Source organism: Cyclopterus lumpus, chromosome 7, assembly GCF_009769545.1.
Source record: "Cyclopterus lumpus isolate fCycLum1 chromosome 7, fCycLum1.pri, whole genome shotgun sequence".
Lineage (NCBI taxonomy): Eukaryota > Metazoa > Chordata > Actinopteri > Perciformes > Cyclopteridae > Cyclopterus > Cyclopterus lumpus.
Window position 1 is genome coordinate 13293680 of NC_046972.1, and position 21496 is coordinate 13315175.

At 40.7% G+C, this 21496-nt stretch overlaps 1 protein-coding gene across 1 annotated transcript in view; it reads right to left on the bottom strand.

Moving 5' to 3' along the window:
* lrp1ab (low density lipoprotein receptor-related protein 1Ab) overlaps window positions 1-16841 on the bottom strand; it is an 81603-nt gene extending 64762 nt beyond the window's left edge. Inside the window, exons 1-2 of the mRNA XM_034537433.1 lie at window positions 16251-16841; window positions 4246-4386 (exon numbers count right to left, since the gene is read on the bottom strand). Coding sequence (XP_034393324.1) covers window positions 4246-4386; window positions 16251-16323 — 214 coding nt within the window. The 5' untranslated portion in view covers window positions 16324-16841. The remainder of the gene's footprint in view (window positions 1-4245; window positions 4387-16250) is intronic.
* Window positions 16842-21496: the final 4655 nt, after the last annotated feature.

A 21496-nucleotide genomic window follows, 5' to 3' on the forward strand; every position in this document is an offset into this window, starting at 1 on the left:
TCTTCAGCCACGGGTCCCTCAGTTTTATTATGAAACTGCATTCCATTGTATATCCCCTCAAAATTATTGCCAAGCATCAACAAGTTCCATGCGTCTGTACTACTTCTACTCTCCTATCGAGATGACTTTAATGACAGCGTGACAAATACAAATATAGGGAGTGGCTTGTCATTTGCAAGTGTTAACTACTTTGAGTTATCAGCTCATTTTCTCACACTGAATGAAAGTGGATAGTGCTGTGTGTGAAAAGAGGGGCTGTGTATTTGCATGATTGAGATGCATTCCACCCCCTGCTTGGAAGCCCTCCTGTGAACATTTTCATGCTAAATCTGGGGCTAAAAAGTCTAACAGAGAATTAGCAGCAGACAATTGTTGCATAAGGTTCTTTGACGATGAAAGGGATTCCTTCATGGCAAGCACTTCTCATGATGGAGAAAGTGCTTACGTGCTAGGGCTTACTCAAACAACTGTTCGCATTCGCTGGCTCAACCACAGTGAATGCGGTTCATGCAAGAATCATCATTGCATACAGACTCAGGATACAGACAGAGAGTCAGTGTTTTGTACAGCAACTATTCCAACAGAGCTGCACAATTAAATTAAAGTGGTTAGACAGCACTTTTAATTCCAGCATCATGAAAAATTTAATGGACAATTCCAATTTTTTTTAAAGTGGGGATGTATGATGTACTCATCCATAGCCATTGTATTATCTGCAGTAGATAGCCGTTGACCCTCACCAAGAAACAGACGGGAGTACCAGCATGGGAGCAAGTACTGCTGTAGACTGGGCCATGCATTATCTATACTCTCTTCAAAGCAACATTCTTCTGTGACTTTGGTGATTTAAAAGGTTAGTTCAGATTCACCAAAGTCACAGACCTGGCCGGGGACTCCTGTCTGATTCTCCAATTTCAAGGCATGTTGAATGAATGCCTTCTACTATCGGTAATACACAGACTATGGATAAATACCTCATACAACCACACTTCAAAAAGAATCCAAACTTTTTTTTTTAATCTATGTTTGTTAAAATGATAATACCAAAAAGATCTAATTTTGATATGTTGAGAAGGAAGATTACGCCAGTCAGTACTTGTTTTTGATACTAGTACCTCTGGATTATTCCAAGAAAAAAAGAAAAAAGTTGCCCTTCTGGAAAACAGTCCACACAAACCCAACACAGAAAACAAAACTGAGAATCCTCAATCCACATCTCTTTGGCTCATGAGTCTTCCGGTTTGTGGACTTCTGCGAGGGAAGCCATCCACTGACGACATGAACAAACCACTTTTTCGCAATGCAAGATGACCCTTTAACAACATACCACAACTACCTATAAAAGCATGAAATAGCAGCACACCTGCACAGAGCACCATTGCTGAGACACAGAGTATATCCTCCTGCCCTGAGGGCACGTGACAACCACTTCCTGAGCCCTAAGCCTGTATGTAATTGAGGTGAAGTGGTTTGTCTGAAACCAATCAATTGAAGCCATGCAGTGAGGGGAGTCAGTGCAGTCCCTGGCAGAGGATGACATGGTCACACCTGCAGACAGGGACCTGTTCAGGCAGACTGCTGATGGCTATCGGATTGTGAACTCGGGGCTAAAAGAGGGAGGTGCACACTGGGGGTCTGAGGGTTATGACAGCCCAACAGCTGACAACACCTACCTGCCCATTTATCATCATTATGCATCTTTACGTACCATTCCATCACTCTGATGCAATACTACCCCTCTAATAAACAAACCCACAGGATAAAGGATGCCAACATGCCACATTGGCCCCTACTGCCATCTCAACCACAGCATGTCAACGTCTCATGTGATGCAACGTTATAACCCCACTCCTGTGGTAGAAGTCTGTCTTAACATAATTACAGCTCAAATAAATGGTTTGGCAACGACAGGCAATTAGACCTCCAGACAGTAGGATACTGGAGTGCACTTTCTTCCGGTATGGGTACCAGAGGTTTAGAACAAAGATTGCGACGGAACAAAAGCACACGTTTACAACACTCACCTCTTCGACAGCAAGTGAATGCATGATCATCATAAACAAAACAGGTGGCATTTACAGATACAAAACAGGTGCTTCAGCCAAATTAGCTACAGTCACTGTGTAGTTTCAACACTTGAATGGAATAATACAAGCAGATTCTTACTTTTATAAATTCCCTTTTCAAATGATATACTATTTAAGAAACAAAGATCCATTCATTCCAAGTCTTTGCTTTAGGCTTATCTAGTCATCTTGGTGTTGGGAGATCTCGCACAAAGATCGGCATACAGCCAAGCGGACAGAGGGGAAGAATAGAAGCAAAGAAAGAGGAAGAAAATAAAAGGAAAACAATTTTTGCCTTGTGAAATCTCTGTGACTCCTCTTTGTAAACCAAGCCTGTAGTTAGTAATTAACTTGAACTGGAGATAATGTCGTAATTATAGTAGCCTGCACCACTTTAATTCCCATCAACATTAACGCACAGAACTCAACTGTGGCCAGATTGCAAGCTTGAAAGAGAAACTTATAAACTGATTTGGAAACGTATCTGCTGAGGAAAGAGCAGAAGATGAACAGATGACACCTTGAACTTTCAAAATAAAACACAAAACTTCCCCAGCTCAGAGGGATCAATGTTTGTCTTGACTTCATATCAACCATTTCCTCAACAGCTCAGTTGAGAGCAGCCTTGTTTACAGCACGCCGGTCTCTTGTGAAACTTCCCAGTGGGGATGAGACCAGGCTGGTGACCTGCAAACTGTTTCCCTCGGTGAATGGAAAAGCCAGGGTAACAAGTAAAAGAGTCAGAGCAGGATTTTAAATAACCTCCTCCTCAAATCACACTCCTGCTAACTCTCCCATCTCCATCTATGCCGGCTCAGGCCCATGCCCTGAGTAGCTTTATCTGCAGCGCTCTTTTCTAAACACGACACACATTTAATGGATGGATCAACTAAACGACTGTGGATAAAATCACAGTCTGGCTGCTTTTCATTGTGATACTTAAAGGCGCCTTGCCTTTTGACCGCAAACACATAGCGCTGTGCAAAGAAAAAGTGCATTAATTGCAGTAACAGATATTTATTATGACAGCTTAAGAAACTCACATGAATAGAGAAGTGCCTTAACTAAAAGGTAAAGTGACAGACAGAGGAGAGCCCATGGGAAGCAGGTAATTGAGCAGAACATATCTTGATGTTCTAGTGAAACACGCTCTCCATCTTTTAATGCAGAAGATGAATCACACCATTATCTGTGTCACCAAATTACATAAGTGCTATGGAGAATTCACTCAATTCAATTGCTTCATAGAAGAGGGGCAGAAACTGAATGGCCATAGTTTCCTCGAGTGAATTATGTTGGTCACAACGACATCAAATTGCTCAAGTTCTTGTGGTTATTTACAAAACTACAATTGATCATTTTCTTCCTAATAAATTCCTCAGCTATTTACAGTATTTTTGCTAAATTTGCTGTACACTAAATAAATAAAGAGTCAAGCTGCTGAAGAATGTAGAGTGACAGATAGTACATGTTCTGTTCAGCTTCACCTTTGTATGGCTCTGAATCTGAAAAGGATACATCCTGTAACCCCCTCAACCTTTTTAATCCCTAATACTACATGGTAAGACGTCCTTGTGTTTGCACCCACTATTTACAAGTCACTTAATGCTGGGTGTTAGTTGCTTGTTTCTGTGTGCCAGACAATAGTGAACATGCTCATGGCATGACACATGTAAGGTGTGGCACATGTAGACAGTAAAATCTCCATTAGTGCCTGCATATAAACAGAGGGGAGGATTTTACCAGAAGGTTTATGGATGGAATGAGAGGATGGAGAAGCTGACAGATGTTAGTGGCTGGGAAAAGACTCTTGGTGACTGCACAGATCCCACAAGAGTCCAGACAAGAGCAGACACATCCCTAAACATTCAGACTAAACACGGCCGCATAATTAGAGCTATAATTCAGCAGAGCAGCCCGAGCACACACTGTGAGCCTCTGTCCTTCGTAGAAAGGGTATAACCCACCCTCTTATTCTGCCCCAAATTAAACTGTCTGAACATTGTGCTGTTGTCTCTTCAAAGCCATTTAGAGGTAGTCAATTTGATGTCATATAACAAACTTCATTTGCAGCAACATTGTGGCGAAATGAGGTATAGAACTAGAAATAGGAGAGAGCTGAGGACACAAGTCGGCTCAGAGACAGTTTTAGAAGCTACTTTCATGGAGGCACACTTACAGATATCTGGTGATTCGTCAGAGCCATCTGGACAGTCCTTCTCCCCATCGCACCGCCAACCTTTAGAGATACAGGTCACCTGGTCCTTACATACAAACTGCTTAGAGCTGCAGGTCTTGGGCTGGTCATCGGATTTGGGGGCTGAAAAAAGAAAAATATGGAGAAAGTTGATGTGTCATCACAAAAAGCAACTGTGGCTGGAAATGCTTTTCAAATCACACATACTTTTAATAAATGCAATTCTCCAGCATCCAAACAAATGCCAGGAAGAAAGTGAATGTTTCCTACGCATGCGTTTGTAATGTTTTTGAGCACAACAACTATTGAGGATCTACAGAGGAGATTTCCAGCTTTTAGCAGCATCGATTTTAACTGAGCTGGGCAAAATAACATGCAAGGGTCAAATCAAGTTTACAATGATGTTTTTGTATCAAAAGACCCACAGGCAAACTCAATTCAGGAAAGAAAAAAAACATACAAATTTACAACAAACAGTGGTGCCTTTTAGTTCTGGGGTTTGTTTGTTGTTTCCTCTCTTCTTACGGACATCTAATTTCTTTCCTTTTTTTATTTTTATAACTCTTACGGTGTTTTTCAACTTCTACCACAGAGGCTCTTTCATGTGTCACAGAAAAGACATAACTGTGCATTCAATCACCGCCTGACCCAGCGCGCTAGTTCTGGGCACAGATTGTTGAGGTGTACCACAGACTAGCAGTAGCACAGCAACACTCATGAGCCATCAGCAGACTGACACGCTTTAACTCAGACACACAAATGGTGTTGCATCAGACTGCCAACACTTAATGAGTCACCTATTTAATAATGTATCTTAAAGGGGCCAGTTCACACACACACACACACGCACACACACACACACACACACACACACACACATTACAAAAAGATTACAAATCTTTTGTTGTGTCTAGTGTTGGAAATTTGCTTTTATTTGCCCAGGTTAAGATTTACCCATCTATGAGATGTCTGTGTCCCCCTCCATACAATTGAGCTTAATCAAATGTATACATTTAAAATCCACTTTAATATTTAACCTTGTTTTCGGTAGTTTAAATGAAAACTGGTCACACAGAGGTCTATTGGATTATTCTGAGTGATTTGTTTAAATGCTTCAAGCACCATCAATGGAATTCTTTTCATTTATTGGAGGGGCGGCATACATTTTGGACGTATATTAAGTGAAATTATCCTTCAAATTAAACACAATGTTAAAACACTGAAAGGTTGTAAGCAACAATCAAGATAATAAGCTTGTACATTAATGGCATAATCCTTCACTGAAGGATTCAGACTAAAATCCAACCTAAATACAAATGAAAAAGTAGAAAGCTGATATTCTATTGTAACATTTTCTGTCAGCGTAAGGAAAAATGAAAATACATTTTCCTGTTATGCGAATGGACAGAAATGTTACATACAATAAAAAGAGACCACAAAGGCCACTTCGGGCAGGAGGTTGCTGTAACTGTACTGTTGTGCAGTATTGCTCCGGGAAGAGCAGCACCAAATGTCTCATTGTGATTCTCTGCAGGGATGGAGCCCTCTCTCGCCCTGGATGACTCGCCTCCCTACATACTTGGCAGGCAGAGAGGTGTTTAGGGTGGGCGGTGGGGTGGGGGTGCACCGCAAGGGGGCTGGGATGTGACTGAAATCACAAGAGAGCATGAGGCTAGTGTATCATTGCAATCACGTTCCCTTTGACTCTCAGACTCCGGGCTCTGGACCCTGGTCTTCTTTCATGTGACAGTGTATATGTAAGCACCAAACGCAAAGACTTTTGAGTGTCATGTTTTAGTAAATACAATTAGAAGCTGAAGGGGTTGCAGGGAGCAGATCACAGCATTCCTTATGTGAACAACACCTTGATATTTGAGATTAAGAGCCAGGGTTTTAAAATGCACAGCATTCGCTCCGTTCTTCTTTTCACAACAATGGCAGGGGCAAGGCTTATGAAACTAAATTCAAGTGTGCCCAAGACTGAGATTTAAATTCAGCCATAATACAGAGTCTGTATCAAATGTCATAAGATGTGACGGGATATGCAATGCAGGATGAGGGAGACAGAGAGCTGTAGGAGAATGGATAGGGACCAGTGACTAAATCAGTTTAGAAGACAGCGCGCGCCCCCCCCGCGCGCCCCCCAACTCCTCAGTGAAGGAATGAGAGAGGCTAGACGTGGCTGGAGGCCAACTAATTACACTGGATTTGCTTGTGCTTATATGTTGCCATTTAATCTGTCCAAACAAACAAACAGCCACACTGATTTGGCCCCGAGCTGAAATGAGTGAAAGCATTGAAACCTCCGACAGGCTGCTGCTATATGAAGGCACTACCTCGACCTCGCAGGTTCCCCGTGTGAAACAGCTGGGCTGAGCCAGTTGTTCCCTCGGAGTGGGCATAAAAATGGAAATAAAACATTGTGGGTTCTAATTTTATCATCGCTTTAGACACCAGCATGAAATGGCCGCAGAGGGGAGAACCTCTGAGCCTAATTGGAGGTTGTGGCAGAGGAGGGGTTAGAGACTGGGGGAAAGACTGGCAGCCTTCACCCTCAACAGTCCTCTTTCAAAGCCCTCTGAAATATCTCAAACAGAGATGTGAATTGTTAATTCAGCCTGCAAAGACGCCTTTTTTTCCAAAGTTCCTGCCAAAATGCTGACAATTTTTTGAGGGTCCAAATCAGGCTAGAATGTTAAACCATTTGAGTCCACTTTTACCTACAAAAAGGAATGAAGAAGGCTTTTATTTAGTCTCCTGGGATTGGCCCAACAGCAAACCCATTGAATCAAGGTACATACTCGACTTACAAGAACTCTTCTCAGGCCAGTGTGTTCCCCTCCTGATAATGCCATTCCAACTAAAGCATTTGCTGCCACAGCTGAAGGCAACTCGATCACAGTGCTGTGACTAAATGGTAGGAAATCCCACAATGTTCAACTCTTCTCTCCACAAAAAAGAAATACATCTCACAATCTGTTGCTTATTATCAAGTTCTAAAAGTTTTGGTATACACTTGAAACACTGCTCTTTCCACAAGAAGATAACCTGAAACAAACAACCATCCCCTGGGTATATATTAGAGCAAAAATACATTTAATTAGAGAAGAAAATCAGAAAACTAACTTTGACAGATTTAGCTGAAAACCTCAAGCGTTTTGAATTTCACACCATTACACAGTAAGGACAACTTTTAAAGCTCTACAGGAAACAGAGTTTCTATTTCTGAAGAGAAATTACACGATGTATGAATATCTTTATTTGGATGGTTAAAGAAAACAGCTGTCTTCCACAAAAACCAAAATGTCCTTCTCTGTCACTCTAATGTAGTTACAATATACTGGACAGTGGTTTTATTTAAGCTATATTTACAGGAGAGAAAGTCCTTGAGGTGACTAAGTCCCAGAATGCCTGAGAAAATGTCTTGCGAATTTGTCCATTAGACATGGTTGTTTCTATTCAACTAAACCGCTTAACGTTTTTTTTAATGGCTATTATTTGTAAATGGAGAAATTCAAGAACACTAAATCGGGATGAGCGAGGTCAAAATTAGATTATTTCTATTTTCTTCCTCATTATACTATGAAATTAAGAAATTATGATGAATTAACTGTTTTACTGACCAAAAAAGATCGATTAGGTTTTATCGTAGTTATCAAGTGCTGAGTCAGTGCAGTCTCTTTTTAGGTTCTCTGAGGGTCGAATAATAATAATAATAATAATAATAATAATAATAACTTTATTTATATAGCACCTTTAAAAACAGGGTTTACAAAGTGCTCTACATAGAAGCAAGGCAATATAATAGAGGTTGTATGCATGAATGTGTAACATAAGCTAAACTGACATACAAGCGGTTATCACTAAACGATTGAACAAATTCACACTACACCATACATCACTGAGTTGCTTCCTACTAGATGCCTGGACTCCAGTTGGCTGACTTGGTTTGATTTTGAGCATACTGCCAGTTGTTTGGAGCACACACTGGATTTCCTTATGCAGGGCCACTGGAGCTCTGCGCTCCCTAAACAGTGCCCCTTAGCACTGTGCATGGCAAAAAGCATTAAACACACGCAAATGAGCAAATGCATAAATGTACACAGAGCCCAACTCTTATAGAAACATCCCTTCTGAATGCCTACTAAAAAGAATTAAGTACTTTCAATGCCATCTTTTCATTTGCAATAATACATTCAAGCTGTTGTTTTGCTATTATGCAATTCAATAACTTTTGCAATAACCAATCACAAAAGGCCCAAAGCAACTCTGTGAGATGGAACAGGATGGGATGGTGAGTAAATGGTGTTGTGCCACTAATTCAGCAGCCAAGTGATGGAGGCCTCCAGACACCGTCACCAGCTGGGACACAACACTGACCCACTTCCCCCACCGCTCCGATCTGTCTCTCCCAATATGGCCATCCCTGCTTTACAAATCAACTCCAGATCCATGGAGCACATTCCAGCACCTTCTAATTGATTTCATGTGTTCACATTGGCCTTCAAAAAGAAATCGTGTTACAGAGGAAAAGCTAAATTCAAAAAAAAAAAAAAAGCTTTGCTTTTGAATTCAATGGAAACATACTTGTTGCTTTTTTTACTCTTTGCTGTATAACCAACTTCCACGCTGCACCACACATCCACACTAGGTTTCCATTTTAAAACGCATATCTGTTGCTACATTTACGCCCAAACTACTCTGGAGTTTTAGAAACCACAAAACAGAACCGTTTGAAAATGCTACGACGGCTTGTTAGTTTGAAAAATTATTCTGCATTTTATCATGCCGCTACTGCCTACATGCGGCGGAAGCACAACTATTGTGAACTTCACCAAAGAAAAACAACTGTAAACAAACAAAAGTATAAATGCTCTCCAGTGCGACGGGGACTTCCAGCCACCCGACAGTGTGACAGACAACAACGAAACTGAGGGGAAACCAGTAAGAGATGTGTTGCCCAAATTTCTTGAACCATAATCTAGTAAAACTCTGACTTGTAAGTGTTCATTTTTTAATATATTGCGTGAGAGAGATAGAGCAAGACCTGCATACTTGTAACTAAGTGTCCGTTTGAATAAGTAGAAAAAGATTGTCGAGGAATACCTTGAGTATCAAGCACAACATTTTATTACTAAAGAGTGCAATAATACTCTCGTATTTTCTGTAACCTACTTCCTTCACACGAATGCCCAAAAATCCTTTCGAAAACATTGATGGAACGCCTTTGTAAACGGAGATAGTTTTTGTATTAAAACCCCTGAAACGTATTTGTGTTCTTGTAGACTTAAGAGTCCATACAAAAAGGGAAACTATGCTACACATTTTGTAGAAAGTTATATAGGTCTATATTGTTTATTGTTTGCCACACAACACCATCCCCGCTCTCCCCATAGTTGCATGTCGAAGTGTCCTTGAGCAAGACACTGAACCCCCGGGCGCTTCACTGCAGCCCACTGCTCCTTAATAACTAGAATGGGTCAAATGCAGAGAAGAATTTCCCCTCTGAGATCAATAAAGTGTATTATTAACATAGTGATAAAAAACATCCAAATGCACACACTCAGTTTGTTGCTAAGCATGCCTCCAACACTGAGCACATCCTAGTATTCAACCTACCCAAACCCCTTGGGATTCCATTAAATCATGTTAAAAGATAGCAGTACCCATGGGAATGTGAAATGACGAATGAATGAGCAAATAAATTGGACTCTGTCTGGGTACAATGGAAGCGAAAGGAGAAAATGGAAATAAGTCCAGAACTGTTTCTCATCACCCATCACTTCTCCCCTTCATGGTCCTTCATTGTGGAACTCAGGTCTTCCACAATGTTTCAGGGAGTGAAAGAAGCAAACCGACTACAGCATGTAATTAAACCCCTGAGGTCAAGTTTGAAGTGATTTCTCTGCACTCAGTTTAGCCTGGATTTCAAAGCAAGAATCCATGCATTATAAATAACAATTAAAACCAAACAAGGACCGAACGGAAGAAGATGAGGGCAGAGGGAAGTCGTTATTTTGAATGTTGCGCTGTATTAATTATTCACATGGAAGAAAGACCACATTTTGAGCCTTTTAGATGAAGAATATGGAAAATAATGGTATTAAGAGGGTAGAAAGTGTGAGAAAAAAATATCTAATGTAAAGCCCTGTCTGGGCCACTACTGTGGCGATTAAAGAAGTGCAGTGCCCATCCAGTGGAAACAACCACTTAGCTTTGTGTCAAGCCTATAGCCCCAGCCAAGCATTGGAGCACTTTAACCAGCACACAGTGCACATTCAATGTCCACAGGCGATTCATCTGGTCCACAATCTCTTTTTTCAAAGGGGTTGAACATGCATAAACAGCAGAAGACTGGGTTGAAGTTAGTGCATACCTTGTGCCTGAAAACCATGTTTTTGTGTCATTGCACAACAAAAGGGTGCAGCTTTGACCTCGGAGGTAACCTGGTGAGGCTCTGCAGGACGTCACAGGCCAGGGCAATAAAAAAGCAATGCAGTAAAAGACGTACCCTGAGTGAGTGTGATTGATGGCCATAAAGATCATTGTAAATAGGTCTTATTGTGCATTCTACAAAGCTCTTCCACACCGCCCTGTAGTGTCTGCATAGCACAGCTCTGTGCACCCATAGAGAAAAAGTCAAATCAGATTCAGCTGTTATGAAAACAGAATATGCGAGCCACAAAATGAAGGCTGGACCACATAAATTGAGGCATTCACTGCAACTTGGAAGACTGAATAATGCTGGCTTGCCTCTGTCTTCTCAATCTACCAGGAAACAACTACCAAAGCTACAGAAATAAAGACTGAATACAGCATGTTATTAAACTAGGATCTACCTCAGCTGAAGGATGACATGTTTTTGTGATTTAATGAGTCGATCTCTAAATCCCTCATTAGATTCATTCTAAAAAGGAGGGAGGAATGTTCCTGGCTAGGACTGACTCCAACAATAAAAAAATGAGTTGTCATCCACTTCAGATCTTAACAGATGACCTCTTTGTTCAGCTCTGATAACTTAAAACTTGTCTGTGTTGTCTGTGTGATACATAAAAAGGTTTCAACTTCACATAAATGTTCCTGAGACCTTCTGAAAAAAACAGCATGCACTCTGAGGGATTTACATCTCACAAGGTATGATCGTTCTACAGATAACTGGATATCCCAATGGACTAGAAACTTAACTTTCAGGAGTTACTTTACTTTTACATAGAAGCTGTAAAGCGACTACACACACCCTTCAATCTTGATAGTATTGTTAAGAACCACAGAGTACATCCAATTAGTTCACGGTCACGCGCAGTAGCGTGTTGCACCAAAATGCCTTACTCACGGTTTTAAGCATAGTCGGGCGTAACTTGGCATATGAGTCCAACCTCATAGAAACGCTGCCAGCCAATAGGCATAACCAGATGGGCATACACATGAACGTGCATCGTTCATTACAAGTCTTAATGATAAACATGTCAAGTGTTGTTTTTAATGTAAAGTACAATTATTTTTTTATTTAAAGACTTATCTTTACTGTTTATATGGACAGTATATGTTGGATTGGCTAGACTTCTCAGATTAAAAGTATTGAGTTTCTTGATACAGTTGGTGAGGTTTTACAAAAATCCTCTATTGTAGTAGCTTTGATGTTTATATCCTGATATATCAAGTTTGTCAATTGAGAAGATGTTAATGCATTAAATAACCACACAGGTCGGTCTGTTTCGAGTCTGAAAATGGTTGAAGATTATCCAATGCAATACTATTAGAATATGTAGATTCTTTATTTCAGTACTACATGCTTTTTTATTTTGTTATGTCCCAGATCTTAATAGGTTTACACTGTATTAGTAATATAATGTTGTAAAGGTTTTGAATAGTTTGCGCCTAAAATGAATGTTTAATTGATCATCAAAGAGACTGAAAATGTAATTTGTATGATTCCATTAAACAGGAACATATACCTGGTCCCTTTCACAAAAGGTACAATACAAAACATGTTTGCAACAACACAACAGAGCATGAATGTACAACAAACAAATGACTGAGAGCCTTTTCTGTCACTTGCAGTCCCTGATATTGTAATTGTATCTCTATAGGTCACAGTCTCCTCTATGACCAGGTGAGAGAGCAACTACGGGTCCCTGTGAATATATCAATTCTCCAGTGGAGCGCAAAGTCAGCAATATCGGCAACATCTGAGGTGTACATGACGATGACCGGGTAGAGCCAGGAGGGGTCAGGTGATGAGTTCACCATTAATGATGTTGAAGGAAAAAGGGAGTCACAGGGCCACTATTCTCATAGCTGTGCCAGGTGTCGGGCAAACGTTGCAACCCTCTGCAACATTTGAACAACTTTGTGTACCCTCTGTATGAAGTGCCATGTGTTCCATCTAAAAAGTGTGTTATCATGTGTCATGTTAAAAAAAATACAAATTTCTAAGATGTATCATCATATTAATGACAGAAAAGGAAAACAGCAATGCATAGCAAGCCTGGTTATATCTCCAACAATAACCTTTTTGGGGTCTTAGGAGCTGAACCAGGTAAACAGTGATGTAGCTAGTAGAAAACACCATTTACAGTACACCCCTGCTATTCACAATCAACAAACACTCTTTCATCTGCGGTCTCACGCCTTCAATATGTGGGAACAACACAGAGGACATTTATGTTAATCTGGTGTTACCTTCTGCTCACAGTTGATTGCAATGCAGCACAGGGAGTAAAGGGATAAAAAGGGGATCTTTACTTCTGCAACAGTCAAGAAACCCACTGTCTGCTCTAGCATTTTCACAAATATTTTCAAATGCAAAACACCTGTACACACGCTTTACATGAAATCTCACTCAGAATGTGCTCAAAATTGGAAACTTTGGCTGAATTTCAATCCACATGTTTTATGCTCTTTTTTTTTTATCCCATGTGAGGAGACTCTGAATGGCAGAAAATCCTTATGGGGATCATCCGTTACCTGATAAGAGTGCATGAATAGACAGCCTCAGGTGTACATAGTTATAATAACCACTCCCCAGTGACCTCCACTTGGAAAGGCTAAAGAAGAGGGCAGTCCAAGCTCTATTAGCTGTTGAATTTCTATGAGGGATGCAGAATTTTTCCAGCAGATGTTTCCAGTGACAGTTCTGAGGAAAAGGTAAAGTCAGGTCCCATTAAAAAGGTCAGGCAAATAGTGTGTCGGCTCCTTAGGAATTCAACCTCTTTAGCCTACGACCTAAATGTACACTTTTTACCAGCGCGATTCTTCTGCCTCTAAAGGTTGTTAATATCCTCTATGGAAGCGCAGTAGTCATGAAGTTATCCAAGGAGGACGTCTAAATGGTATAAAGTAAATGTGGAGGAAAGGACCATTTTGTTACATTTAAAGCAGAATGTAATTTAAAAATACAAATGACTCAATACTGAAATGCTATTTTCTCAGCTAAATCTTGAATTGACATAGCTAAAATAATGAAGATGTATATGTACTGCAATATCAACTAGAACTGAAATGATTAGTTCATCGATTTTTAAATCAGAAAATTAATCACTATTTTGAAAATCGATTAGGATTGCAACAAACCATTATTTTCCCAATTCAGAAAAGTGAAAAATGTCTGCAACATCCCAGATCCGGTGGCATTTTTATATGACGTATTTTTTTCTTTTTTTTTTAGACCAAGAGTCCAGAATCCAGAATCAAAACTTTACCACAACAATCATTACATACAACTAAATAAAAGCAGAACATCGTCACAGTTGATAAGCTGCAACTACAAGATGTGTTGGCATTCATGCTAAAGATGAATAAATTATCAAAATAGTTGCAAATTATTTTCCTGATGATTGACTCTAGAACTAATTCATCAATATTCAAGCAAAATGCCAACTAGAGCTTCTCAAATGTTAGAATTTAATGAATTACTTTGTCTTTTAACCAATAGATAAATCAAAAAAAAAAATAGGTGTTACTTGCATCCCACATTTTCAAAAATCAGAAATCAAGAGCAAGCATGAAATCAAATTATATTAATGTTTCTTCATATTCTTCATAAAATAAACTGAATTGAACATTCCCCATTATAATCATGACTCAACAGCACTGAACTGGATGTTATCAGTATGAAAGAGATGACACTTTTAAGTGGCACAATAATACTGTAGTCAATGCCAAAGATCAATAACAAACAAAAGAGGTCTGTCCAATGTTAAATGAACGGCCTTCTGAACTTCCTCTCACTAATACGTTCCCATTCATAAAGTCAGACTGTGACCCTGTGTTGATCCAGACAAATCCAGTCAAAGTGGCTGGTCTTAGGGCTTCCAACCAATCACGTGACCATTTCTATCATTTGGGACCAAGACTGCTACTAATAACGTACCCCACATGTACATCACTGACTCGTTGTGATGTAACTATGTTGACTATGCATGTAACTAAGTATGAAACAATGTCAGTTACAGAGTATCTGACATTGACTCTAGAAGTTTATTCTGTTCACCCGCCCTCACCCCCAGCTCTTCAACTGGTCCCTCCCCCACTTCTAAGTTGGATTAATGGTCTCCCTGTGTCCAGATGTTACATACTGATGGAGGAGGTGGGAGGAGCTTGCCCACTCATTAACCTCGGCTATGGCTTTCACTCTGAACCGCCTCCATCACTATCTAGTGGAACTTACATAAGACCTCCCAACACAGAGAAGGAAAGGGGCTATTTTTATAAAATACATTAACATTAGCAGCTAGCTTCAGTGGCAACATTAAGGTTTTAATGCGTTACTTTTCTTTGAGCATGGAAGTAAACATGGGCGGAAAGAGAGAAAAGAACTGTCAGATTGACTTTGACAAATATGGATCCATGGACAAGGCTGTCAGGTTTCACTTTGTCCACTGTTTTACATCCACAATATACTATGGATGACTAACAATAGATTCCAGAATATGGCAATGTATAGGCTGAATAGCATGTGCTTTCTGGTTAAACCTAACATTAAGAATAATATGTATGCAACTGTAACATTAAATATTGAATGTGGCAACATATTCATGCAGTAAAGAAAAAATATTCCAAAGGCTATTTTTATACCTTGAGCTTTCCCTTTAAGTATTCAAAAAAAGTAAAAGGCAGTTCGCTCAACAGGTCTCCAATGCATGGCCACAAACGCATTGGTGCATTTGATAGATCATTAATAATAGCAGGGATTCGGGATAATTATGGATCTCCGTAGACGTAATAGGATAACTATTAATTTGACTATCACACAGTCCCTGGCTGTCACTAATAAGTTGTAGTTCCCGTCCAGCTACCGAAGCTACACGTCGGGACACGTCGCGCCATTAAGATTACACCTTTACGCGCAGACTCAACTGTTGTGTTCATGTGCGGAGAGTAACAGAAAACATGAAAGATGATCTGACCGAAGGCTCCCGTTGGTTTGATAAGGAACTCAAGCCGGCTGCTTCTTTTTCTTAAACAACAACAGCACGTTTGGTTTGAATGGTAGCCATCAGCTGTGGTCACACAGACAATATACATTAGCAATTGTATTTGTATTGGGGGGGGGGGGAAATGGAGAGAGGATTATAGCCATTTTGTCGCAGTCAATCAGAAATGGTGTCGTTTTGTGGAAAAGGGTCGTTCGTGAAAGTGTTGCTTGCTACCTGCTGGATATTCCAACAGTGAATACCCTTACTGTCTGCCATCCTTGCAGGCAGGCCCATTATGTCTGCTCAGACAGGAGCTCTGCTAAAAAATGTAAAAAAGCAGACTGATTTTACGCCAGAATAATCCACGCGCTGCTAGTTTGTGCGGTTCTTTCTCCGATTAAAGATGTTCCTAAATATCAACCTCTTCCTCTGAAGGCAACCTATTTGCGAGGTTGGCTCCAACTCTGGTGAACATAGGCCCGTGCACAGATGCTTTGCAGGAGAGGGGAAAAAAAGTGGTCATGCTTTCTCTAGTAATCACAATGCAAGATAACACAACAGGCTTCTTACCTACGGTTGCACCGTTAGGAGATATGATCTCCAGGCAGAGTATACATCCCAAGTAGAACAACCTCATCGCCATCTCCTGAGCAATGCTCGGTGGCACTGCCGTTAGAAAGGAATAGAGGAAAAGTTGGCTGGATTTCTAAAACCTAACAACCCGATCGACCACCTCATCCGAACCCCTTCAATGGTCCGGGTGCGATTGTCCTTTCAGTTGCACCCTCCGCCCGGTGGCCGCTTCAGACGGGCTTCAGCAATGGAAGGAGACTTGCTAAAGCCCGGCGAGGCTGTAGGCAATGCAGCAGCACAGTCATGTATATTTCTAATTGATTATAGGCATTCAAACATGATGCACAGTGTAACCTCTGTCTCTCAGTGCTCGCTGGGCTCTGTTTTACCACACCATGCCACCACAATCGTCCACACGTCCTCGGGAGCTGCTGCCGCCGGCTTCCGTTCAGCTCATTCCGTGCCAAACTAAAAAGAAAAATTAAAAAGTAAAGGCGTTTTTCCCCTCGGAAATCCGATGCCTCACTGTGCTTGTGGTTGCATGAGTGGATGGTGAATCTCAAGCTCCAGCACTGTGAACGAGCCCGTGACGTAAGCTCGACTCCTAAAAAATGGGATAACTAAGCGGCGAGCACCGTCTGCGCATGCCCTAACACACCTCCTTTTATCCTATTTCATGCGCTTTCTCGCCAACCGTGGAGGTGGGAGAGAGAGGCAGCTCTCCCTGCAACTGGCGCTCTGATCAGCCATGTTGGCTCTATATTTCAACAGAACCCTGATTATTATGTTGTCGTTACAACACGAAATGATGAAGAGTAATGACAATATTGCAAAGTCAATGAAACACCTGTGAAACACTGACATGCTGCTTACAGAGTTGTTGAAGATAATGTCTGCTTTTAAGGCATTTCCCCCTTCCTATAGGCTACATAGGCTGATTAAGTCGAAAATATACAAACATTTTCAAATAAGCAGACATGTTACACCCTGTAGTCCAACTTCTTTTGTTGTTGCTCTCAATTGAAATCCCAAATATCACTTTAAATCGTTTCAAATTGTGATATCTGTGAAGAAATTCCTATTTTAGTTCACATTTTCTGACAGAGGCCTACAAAACATGCGTGCCAGTAAACGTACATGTTGCAGTCTCATTGGCTCTGTCTTCTCTCATGCTCACGCATTCAGAGTTGCACCTAGTTCATAAATCAAGATAGAAAAGCACAAAAAGTGTGGAGCGCATTCTTCACTAAATTATGCCCCCTAGTGGTGAATAAAAATAGCAAATGGGTATGATTGCTATGCAATGGATATGGAATGCGTATATATATGTATTATATGTTTGGATAAGCATGTACAATAGTAGAATAGTCTTAAACTTAGGTAATTATTCACATAACTAATATGTATTGTATTATAATTGCTCGGTTGCCAAAAATAGGCACCAAAACAACTGAATCATTCTGGAGATTTCAGAGTAGCATCAAATATTAATAGGTTACCAAATAAAAGTGGCCCTTACAGCCAACTAAAGGTGGAAGTTAAAGCGCAAACTTAATAGTGGAACTTTTTTTACGGTGTGTAATCATTATTATACACATAATACAATTATTATTTAGAGACGTGATTGGGTATACTAATAAACCATCCAAACCTCCAGGGGGCGCTGAATACCCACATTACCGGAAGACGTGGACTATAACTCAATGTAAAGAGTCCAACCATTTAATGCAATATTTGGTCAATTTTACATGGCATATCCTCTATATCAAGTAATTGGGTTATATAATAAACATGAGAAGATCTTTGCTTGCTCCAAAGCCGTTCTGAAACTGAAAGGCTCGTAATTTACTCTTTCTGCAAGTTTATGACATTATGCAGTTTACATCTCCTTTTCCCACTTTTCATCAGTACTAACATTTCACACAACTGAGAGTAACCTCCCTTCCACTGGTGTCAAGAATAAGTGGGCCTTTTAGGGATTTTCAGTTAACAGATGTTTACCCAGAGCCTGAATCACAGGAGAGAATGTGAAGTATGTCGAGAATCTGTGAAAAACATGCCTGAGGTGTCTGGATATCTGTTGAATCCACACATATTTACACTCTGAGCATCAAAACAGAATGAAACGAGAAGAAAGTTAAGGTGGAAAATAGTATGTTGAAATGTGGGTGTCTGAGGGGGTTGAAACCAAAACATCATTCCAAGTATTTCATCAATGCTCCAATTCTAGTTGGCTGGAAACCCCCATTTTCTTATGTCAGCAATTATTTTTGACTTATTATTTACATAGCTGGCTCTTCTGTTTGTCAACAAAGTAAATCAACATGATCACTGGTGTCACCTCAACCTTAGAATGCCCCCGTTGTGAGAGGAGGGTTGAGCGTTGTCATCAGGAGAGACAGACGCCAGCACACTGTGTGGGAGACAGCTTGAAAGAGTGCCAGCGTAAACACTCCCAGACCACATGTTCTCCCAGGGCAGAGGGGCTGGCCTCTTTCCAGCCACATCTGCACACAATCCTGCAGCTTTTAGCGAGCCAGCCAAGGAGACAGAGAGGGGCAGAGGAGGGAGAGGGAAGAGTTCCCAGACAGGGAAAATCTGCTTCCTCCTTAAGAGTGGTGTCAATGATGAAAGTGATGACATCGGAGGGAAACAAATAAAATCAGCATACACAAGGATCCTCCCCCTGTATGCAAAGTTAATGTAAAATGATGTGTGTGTGAGGGCTGAGCACCACCTTTGGAACTGTACATCTTTATCACACCACTCGACTTACATATGCCATGGTCTGAGAGAAGATGTATTGCTCCATAAATCAAGCTCTGGACTCTGCCACAGCCTCCTCTGCATCTGCACTGCATTGCATGTGATTGTTCAACAAATTTAACTCTGGCACATTTTTTCCCTTGAAAAAATAATCCTTCCAGCTCGTACCATGCCTGAATGTGAATATAAATGTACTCCTATCTATCTCTGACATCTCCCCTAACAGCTTCTCTCGGTTGCTGCCTTTCAGTTTGCTAGTAAAGTGAGGCTTTGTACATGTTTTCACAGAGAGGTAATTACTGAGCAAGCTATGCTGACAACACCTGAGGAATGTGGAGAATGCACCAGCAGCCTGTGTTCTCCTAACCCCCCCTACTTCTCCCCCATCGGTAGCCATCCCCCACACAACCCACGAGCCAGAGCCCCAGTCCAAAACAAAGTTTAGCATGACATTATCATGACATTATCTATAAATCTAAGACTTTTTAATCTTAGATTTGTAAAATGTATAAAGTCTAGATTATTCTAGATTAAACTGCTTGATCAACAAGTTATTTTGTCGTGTACAGTTACAATCACATCAGATCTATTTTTTATATGCGTTAGTGGAGGAAACCCTTATCTAAAAACCCACATCTCTCAACAGGCCCAACTATGCCCGTTACTGGCGGCTCAGTGGTGGAGCAGAGTCGTCCTTCAATCAGAGGATCGCCATGAATGAGTAGAAGATAGTCCTGATGGGCGGATGGCACCGTGCATGGTCGCCCCTACCTTCAGTGTATGAATGGGTGTGAATGGGTGAATGATGACATGAAGTTAAAGCGCTTTGAGTCGTCGGAAGACTAGAAAAGCGCCGTACAAGTACAGTCCATTTACCATTTACTGGTGAATTCACAGTGTGTGTTGGATGAGTCACTCCCCAAACTGTCCCTGAGCTCTGAAACTCACAGCACATCTGGTTTAACATGAGCACACACATATCAAAACATTGCATAGATTGAAACAGGCTTGTGTACAACGCTGGGTGACCTAATTGTGGGCTGGAATTGGACCACGAGAACAAAACGTCAATATCTAGCCGGAGAGAATGATGACCATGCAGAATCATGTTGTGTTTATGCAAATGGACCAATGCATCAAGTTTTGACAATGTGTTAATGTATACTTGTGGAAGACAGAGATAGAGGAAAGAGACAGATAAGAGATTATGAATTCAGCTGAACCTCCACGACCTGTTTGACAAGACACAATTCCTTGTGTATTGATGAACACAAGTACGGTGTATATAGGTATGTCCTCTGTCTTTCTGCTGCTGAATTGTGCAGTTGTATGTGTAATAAAGCTAATTCTGATAATGCAAATGCCATAGCTAGAAGATAAAAAAGACTATGGCTGAATGAACAAGTGCATATGTTTTCTACCGTTTTGGGGTTAATCAGTCAGAGTACCCAAGACGAGACAAAGGGGTGCGGGGATTTAGTTGCCAAGCAACTTCTGTTGATAATAACGCTCTTTTTGTTTATGGTGAGAGGCATCAAAATCTGATTGATGACAACTGATGAAAAAGCAGAGGGATGCAAGATCATTTCTGACTTGGTTATACAGTTCTCGGAGGTTATGTTTTAGATTTTCTGTTTGTCAGGAAGATTCTTTACGGAAAAAACGTCCGGCCCAGCTTTCATGAAACTTTGTGAAAGGATGAAGTATATTTGGGCCAAGGAAGATCTCATAAAATGTTGGATCCAAATCACAGGGCAGAAACACAAATTATGTTTCATTTTCGTTAACATTGTGAGATAGGTCATTCGTCCTTGCCGGAGGTCTGTGCTCCCCGAATGCCCTTCTGGTTCACATCAGGAGTTCATTGTAAATTTGGGTCAGACCCAGAAAGGTAAAAACTTGAACATTAGTAGAGTGTATAGTCATACCCTAACATTAGCATTATATAAGAAGTGATGAAGAAGTCAATTAAAAGCTGGGTGCACTTTGAACTTGAGTATCACAGGCAAATCAAATACCATAACTATCAGGTACTTGTTCGGGAAAGTAGTTTTTACGGACATTAACATGTCTGGTGTATACAACAAAGGGAGCATCACACAACAGCTTTTATATCTACATACTCTTCATGGAGCCGGCTACCATTTTTCTACCGTAGCCCGGAATGGACAAACCAAAGGCTGGCTCGACATAGTTCTACACACCACCATAGTTCTACACACATGGCACACAGGAGAAGTTTCAGTTGGTTGCAATCTGTAACCTCATCACTAGATGACAACAAGTCCTACCTCACCTTTAATTAATTTAAAAAGTGTAACCCAGAAGGCAATACAAAAAGTTGTAATCATTTTTTGGAGTTAAACCTGTGTCTATGCATGGGAGCAACATCAAGTTCACACACCAAGTAATACAACTTTGAATTGTAATTATCACAAAAACTGAAAAATAAGGCATTGGCTGAAATACCCTGACAT